Source organism: Diaphorina citri, unplaced genomic scaffold (assembly GCF_000475195.1).
Source record: "Diaphorina citri unplaced genomic scaffold, Diaci psyllid genome assembly version 1.1 scaffold677, whole genome shotgun sequence".
In the NCBI taxonomy this organism is placed as follows: Eukaryota; Metazoa; Arthropoda; class Insecta; order Hemiptera; family Psyllidae; genus Diaphorina; species Diaphorina citri.
Genome location: NW_007378110.1, coordinates 62574 through 70223, shown reverse-complemented (window position 1 = coordinate 70223; position 7650 = coordinate 62574). Strand labels below are relative to the sequence as shown.

Genomic DNA, 7650 nt, shown 5'->3' with positions numbered 1-7650 from the left:
TTTTTTCAATTTTTTGTTTGATTTGTCTGCCACAAAAAAAAAAAAAAAAAAAACAGGAATAAGGGAGACAAGAGGATTGGAAAATATGACGTCATCCTATGATCCAATTCTCAGAAAATATAAGTCGGTACGTAAATAGAAAAAATACCCATTTGTTTCTGGCACAAGCAGCAAGCTCCTTTTCATTTCACACAATAGCATGTAGGTAGGATCCTACCTTTTTTGATGGGATTTATAAATTTCTGTGCCTCGTTATTATCCACACACTGGAATTTTCATGCGATACGTAAAACTTCCATCTCCTCTAGCTTTTCCTTTCTATTGAAACAGAATGGCATAAGTGGCTGGATTTATAACGTGTTGAACAGGCATGTGGGGGATGTATAAATAAGTACCGCTAATAATACAGTTGCCAAGTCCTCATAGTGAAGTTTCTAAAACATTGGATTCACAATCGAGAGGACTGTGGTTCGTATTCCAAGACCATTAATTTGTAAGATTAAGGTCAAATAAATCAATTTCTTTTCTGTTCGAGTTGGAAAGCTTTCTGATTTGTAAGCGATAAACCTTTTTAGAAATATCATTTTCGTGTATTCATGTCTCGTTTGGAGTAAATGGTATACCTACATTTTTTTATGGCCGCCAGGAATTGCGCAAAAATATGCAATGTGCAACACATAAATCATTGGCGTGGTGTTGGGAGAATGATGTAGGTAGGTATGTAGGATTGTAGGTAGGTATAGATGGGTACGAGTATAGTGTTTTTCGCTTAACGACCTCCAAGGGACCGGCCGTTTTCGGTCGTTATATCCGAATGTCGTTATATCCAAAATCTGGAGAGGTGCATAAGAATCCCCCCCCCTACAAGTGAGTAGGGATTATATATTATTGTCTTTTTATTTATGCAATATTGCATCCATTACTATGTAGATATTTCAATAAGAAAGAAGAAAAGTAGTTATATTTTAGTGAAAACATAGGTACCTAGTTTTATTAAGGAAATTAATTAAAAAAAAAAAAAAAACACTATCTTGCTCACATACCAAAGGGTTTTGTACGAAACACCCAAACAAGTGTGTACACATGGAGAATGAACCTACAAAGGTAATTATTTCTGTATGTTTTTTAAAAAAGTCCGTAGTAGAGAGTTGTTTTTCTGTCTTATTTGAATTTTTTTAAGTCAAACATAAGATAAAATCTTTATAAATAGTCAAACATAAGATAAAATCTTCAGGTAAATAAAGCACTACCTACATCACTGATTATGCGTTTATTATTAATTTCATGTAGGTATTCCTTTGCACTTGGAAAGCAGAGCAACAAAATGAAAACGAAATAATAAAATCTCATTATTTTGTTCCGACCTTTCTGACCATGGGGAAGGGAAAATAATGAAAATATCTAACTATACAAACATAGTCATTCATATAAATATATAATAGTAATTAAGAAACGGGAGTAATTTATCATTATAATTTATTGTTTTCAATAAACAATTTATCTGTGCTACAGGATCTACGTGCTGCAGCTGTGTTGAAAATACATATATTATTAGCTAGATGTGCTTCTAGGAGGAAACTCTGACAGCTGAAGAAGAAGAAAAAGAAAAACAAAATCCGCCCCGGGCGGGAATCGAACCCGCGGCCTAGCGCTTACAAGGCAGACGTACTACCAACTAAGCTAACTAGGCTGGCTTGTTCTAAAGTAAACTTAAACTTCTAATCAATCCTGTTTTAATCCACCTCAAACTTGGTAGAATTTGTGAAAGTGTCGTTCCAAGTTTGACGTGAATATTTTATCTGGAAAAACTTACCAAAACTTGAAAGTTTTCTGAGATGCATTCATAATGCTCATCATCATTTGTTCGTTTTAAGGAGACAGCAGAAACTATGTCAAGAGTCAAGATGTGTCAAATGTGACAATTAAGTTTGGGGCAACAGACAATTTTATCATTATTTTCAAGTTAAAATTACATCTCCACTAATATAGGAGGAGCCAGTCTAGTTAGCTTGGAGGGTAGCGTACCTGCCTTGTAAGCGGTAGGTCGCGGGTTCGATTCCCGCTCGGGGCGGATTTTATCCTAAACGGATTGATAAGGTTCCATAATGCTCATCATCATTTGTTCGTTTTAAGGAGACAGCAGAAACTATGTCAAGAGTCAAGATGTGTCAAATGTGACAATTAAGTTTTGGGGCAACAGACAATTTATCATTATTTTCAAGTTAAAATTATTACATCTCCACTAATATAGGTAGAGCCAGTCTAGTTAGCTTGGAGGGTAGCGTACCTGCCTTGTAAGCGGTAGGTCGCGGGTTCGATTCCCGCTCGGTGCGGATTTTATCCTAAACGGATTGATAAGGTTTGTTCTCGATCATCGGAAAGGCTGGCTTTCTCCTATCCTGTTTTCCTTCTATCTTCCATTGTAGGACAATAAGACCTCCATTGTTACAGTTCCCTCTATCAAATCTCTTGAATACCTACTAAATTTAATAGAGCATAATCCAGGTTGAACACCTGGAAGTGACACTTTTTCGAGGCAAAAACCACTTTAGAGAGGAAGGGAAGCGGTGTTTCGTTAACACGCCACTGTGTTCGTACATATTCTCAAAAATATCTGGTGATTTGGTACATCAGTTGAAGGACTGAACAGCCTGCCTTATAGTTTTAAAGTGCAGTCAGTAAGGTTTCTTCAAATTAGATTGGTCCCAAGGGCAAGATAAAACCTAGACCCTTGACAAATGAAGAATGCCTGAAGGCATGTGATGTGTGGAACACATCACATGCCGACCCCAGAGTAGAGATATTAGAGAATTTTTGCACCGGTAGCTTGCGTGACGATAATTGAATCGTAAGACGCAAGTTAACCAAAACACGTTTCTGCACATGCGCAGAAACGAGTTTTCGTCAAATAACGTCCAAGAGTTCAATTAACGGGACGCTAATTTTGGTTGCAAAAACCCTTTTTTAGGTATAGAGGGCATGTGATGTGTTTCAAATTTTCAATCCACTCGACTCCAGAGTAGAGATATTAGGTGTAGAGAAGAACACGGTTGTCTGCGCCACAAGAAAACACCCACGGTTGACTCGGATGAAACACTACGTCGAAAACACCATAGTCCTTCTTCTTATTATGATGTCGCAGTAGTTTGAGTGGGACAACGAGGGGATTCTGCAGTAGATCACTGAAAGCGAGAGGAGAAAGATGAAACAACCGCCACATTAGACTCGTGCGGTCTGTGTCGTAAAATGCCCAGCCCGTAGTATGTCCCTCATCAGATGGGGAGAAATGAGCGATGAAACAACCACTACGTTAGAGACATAATTCTTCGCATTTAGGAGCTGGGTCAACTCGAGATCACTGGAGAGTGATCTGTTGAAATATGTATTTGCAATCGAAATACGAGTTATTATTATTTTTTTGTGTCAAGACTCGTGCGGTCTGTGTCGTAAAATGCCCAGCCCGTAGTATGTCCCTCATCAGATGGGGAGAAATGAGCGATGAAACAACCACTACATTAGAGACATAATGCTTCGCATTTAGGAGCTGGGTCAACCCGAGATCACTAGAGAGTGACCTGTTGAAATGTGTATTTGCAATCGAAATACGAGTTATTATTATTATTATTTTTTGTCGTTTCTCCTATCCTGTCTTCCTTTTCTCTTCAATTGCGGGACGATAAGAAGACCCTAGCAGTTACAGTTCCCTCGATCAAAGCTTTTTTTTCATATTCGCTACTGATCTTGCGTTACATTAATTATTATGTTAAATAAATATATGTTTACCTATGCTATTAAGAACGAAACAATAGACTCTTTTTCGCTGGCTGTAAGAGCTTTTCCTAATTAGTACAAAATGTAAAAATTAACATGCTATTAGCAATTTAATTTACCTCTTAATTAAAATGACGCAGGCAGTTTCAGGAGTTCTCTATGAAATGCGGGCAGACCATTGCGGAAAGGTCTTCTTTTGAAGTCTTTTGGTTAAATAATTATTTTATTTATGAAATACATAGTACCAAACTGTTCTTTTATCTTTTTAAAAGGTTTGATAAGAGGGAACTGTAATGGAATATCGTTCTGAATTCGAAGAGAGTATTTTTATTTGTTCAAGATAAAGTCCGTCCTGGGCGAGATTCGGAGTAGCGAACTAGCGCTTACAAGAGAGACGAGCTAAAGCTAACGTCCAAGCTAACTGGGTGCACTGAGAAAAAAACTAGGGTGCCGGCAGCCAAATCGGGTGACTGGGTTCCGGCACTCTAATATTGAACTCTATATCAGAAAGCTCGACAGTACTCGACACTATAATACATATATTATAGCATTCCAACAGCCTAAATCAGGGGGAGTAAACCAATAAGAGAGTTCTTCCAAACTAAACTAAACTTGTGGCACCTTATTACTAATTTTTCTCTCAAGTGTGGCTTTTTAATTTTTCTTCAAATGGTGTTGAATTACAGAGGTCTGCGTTTTGAAGTGTTCACCTCCTCTTTTCTCGCCCTGGATGGATTTTAGAATTTTATCCTAAACTATAGACGTTCTCCTATCCTGTCTTCCTTCTTTCTTCGATTTCCCTAGCACTTATAGCTCCATCTATCAAACCTTTTTTTTAATTCTGTGGGTTTGATTCTGTGTGTAATGATTTATACATATACATAGATAACAATGTTTATACATAGAGACATATACATAGAGAACAAAATATACATAAAAGATGTTTAGTTACCTAGGTATGTAAAAAAATTATAAACTGAGTTATACTGAGATATTGTTTCCCCTTATTGGGGATGTGTTATATCTCAGTTACTTAAATGTTGTAAAAATATATATTTTTTGTCTAAATATATATTTTAAATATGTATGAATGGTATAGGAATAGGACATAGGTACCTACAGCGAACCTATTTCTGACCGAGTTTTTCATTGCGCTGTATGAATGGTATAGGAATAGGACATAGGTACCTATATTTCTACCTACCTGTATATCATTCCATGGGAGACTATCACACTCAGATCATCGGAACACGTGGCGAACAGAGGATAACGCTTGTGATACGCCACACCACGTACTGCACTGCCATGTAACTTGAGTACCTGCAACACCAAACGAAGATAGTTTCATTACAAATTTTCATAAATGATTTATTCGAATTAAATTGATCTTAAGGGTATGCTGGGATCTTATCGTACTGAGGAAATTGATCTTATTTATCTTGCTATGAAAGGGCGTTTCCCCCCAACCATATAGAGCATAGCGCTTAGGTGTTCCCTTAAGACGAGAAATGGTTTAGAAGAGTCACCAACCTCAGTGGTGTAGTGGTTAGCGCGATGGACTTCGGATCTGGAGGTTGGTGGTTCGAGTCCAAGTCAAGTGATAAAACTTAGCGTAGTGCATTAAGCAGGGAACGACATTTGTGACAAGCATTTATGCTTAACACAATTAAAATTCCTTTTTGGTTTAGAAGAGTCGAATTTTTCTCATGCAAGTGGAGTTTAGTTATCAACAATTTCCCCTCTTCAGAGGCCCCATTTCCCTCTTTTAAAGGACAATACAAAATTTAGTTAGATAGGTTAAAAATAAAGGTAGAGCTGGTAGAGCTTGTATGTTAAATGCCTTTTACGGATGTTATCTATGCTTGTATGCTTAAATCTATGCTTATGTACATCTATGCTTGAATACCTTGTACGTTTGTTACCTACCTTGTACGGATTGACAGACAGGTCCAAATCGAACCAGAGAGGTTTGATAAGAGGGAACTGTAATGGAATATCGTTCTGAATTCGAAGAGAGTATTTTTATTTGTTCAAGATAAAGTCCGTCCTGGGCGGGATTCGGAGTAGCGAACTAGCGCTTACAAGAGAGACGAGCTAAAGCTAACGTCCAAGCTAACTAGGCACACTGAGAAAAAAAAACTAGGGTGCCGGCAGCCAAATCGGGTGACTGGGTTCCGGCACTCTAATATTGAACTCTATAGCAGAAAGCTCGACACTATAATATAGCATTCCAACAGCCTAAATCAGGGGGAGTAACCCAAAAATAGAGTTCTTCCACCCTAAAATGTTATTGTGGCACCTTATCACTAATTTTTTTCTCAGTGTGGCTTTTTAATTTTTCTTCAAATGGTGTTGGACTACAGAGGTCTGCATTTTGAAGTGTTTACCTCCTCTTTTCCCGCCCTGCACGGATTTTATAATTTTATCCTAAACTATATTCGTTCTCCGAACGGCTGGCTTTCTCCTATCCTGTCTTCCTTCTTTCTTTGATTTCCCTAGCACTTATAGCTCCATCTATCAAACCTTTTTTTTTCAATTCTGTGGGTTTGATTCTGTGTGTAATCGTGCCCCTAAACTATTCATTCCAACTATTGAGTTGTATGGTCAGCTTTCCAGTCCATACCCCGGCGGTTCTTACAACCTTAAATAGCTGTGGGGATCTCACAGCGAACCTATTTCTGACCGAGTTTTTCATTTCGCTGTATCAATGGTATAGGAATAGGACATAGGTGCCTATATTTCTACCTACCTGTATATCATTCCATGGGAGACTATCACACTCAGATCATCGGAACACGTGGCGAACAGAGGATAACGCTTGTGATACGCCACACCACGTACTGCACTGCCATGTAACTTGAGTACCTGCAACACCAAACCAATATAGTTTCATTACAAATTTTCATAAATGATTTATTCGAATTAAATTGATCTTAAGGGTATGCTGGGATCTTATCGTACCGAGGAAATTGATCTTATTTATCTTGCTATGAAAGGGCGTTTCCCCCCAACCATATAGAGCATAGCGCTTAGGTGTTCCCTTAAGACGAGAAATGGTTTAGAAGAGTCACCAACCTCAGTGGTGTAGTGGTTAGCGCGATGGACTTCGGATCTGGAGGTTGGTGGTTCGAGTCCAAGTCAAGTGATAAAACTTAGCGTAGTGCATTAAGCAGGGAACGACATTTGTGACAAGCATTTATGCTTAACACAATTAAAATTCCTTTTTGGTTTAGAAGAGTCGAATTTTTCTCATGCAAGTGGAGTTTAGTTATCAACAATTTCCCCTCTTCAGAGGCCCCATTTCCCTCTTTTAAAGGACAATACAAAATTTAGTTAGATAGGTTAAAAATAAAGGTAGAGCTGGTAGAGCTTGTATGTTAAATGCCTTTTACGGATGTTATCTATGCTTGTATGCTTAAATCTATGCTTATGATCCCTTGTACGTTTGTTAACCCTACTTGTACGGACCTTGAGCAGGAACCAGGTCCACAATGCGGAACAGAGGACTCTTTCTCGTCGTAGGTACCGACCCAGTAGATTGTCACCGCAGCTGGATGTAGCAGACGATACTGGATATCCAGCTTGCTATGGGTGGAAGCTTGCTTCACATTCCTGCTTCACCAGTGGTCGCTAGATTCGAATGTTCATTTCCGTCTGTTGAACAGTAGAGAAAATACGGAATTGTAATTGGTCCGCGATAGTAAGGACTAGGAAACACACACACTAGTTCAGTCAAGTCGAGCGCTCACGTGACCGTGATAGTAGTGTGAATGTCCTGCAGGAGATCTACCTTAGCAACCATCATCAAATTCTTAAGTCGTTCCGTCCAAGGCGTATCGGATCGCGGCTGTGTACCAACGCCGTACTCCACCGATTTCT

The 7650-nt window shown here is 38.6% G+C and overlaps 1 protein-coding gene across 1 annotated transcript in view; it reads right to left on the bottom strand.

The window, feature by feature from the left end:
- Positions 1-7650, bottom strand: part of LOC103511124 (ribosome biogenesis protein BOP1 homolog) — a 25761-nt gene that overhangs the window by 5198 nt on the left and 12913 nt on the right. The window contains 5 exon segments of the mRNA XM_026824982.1: positions 2515-3182; positions 4976-5091; positions 5698-5738; positions 7280-7380; positions 7382-7425. Of these exon segments, the coding sequence (XP_026680783.1) occupies positions 3029-3182; positions 4976-5091; positions 5698-5738; positions 7280-7380; positions 7382-7425 (456 nt within the window). The 3' untranslated portion in view covers positions 2515-3028.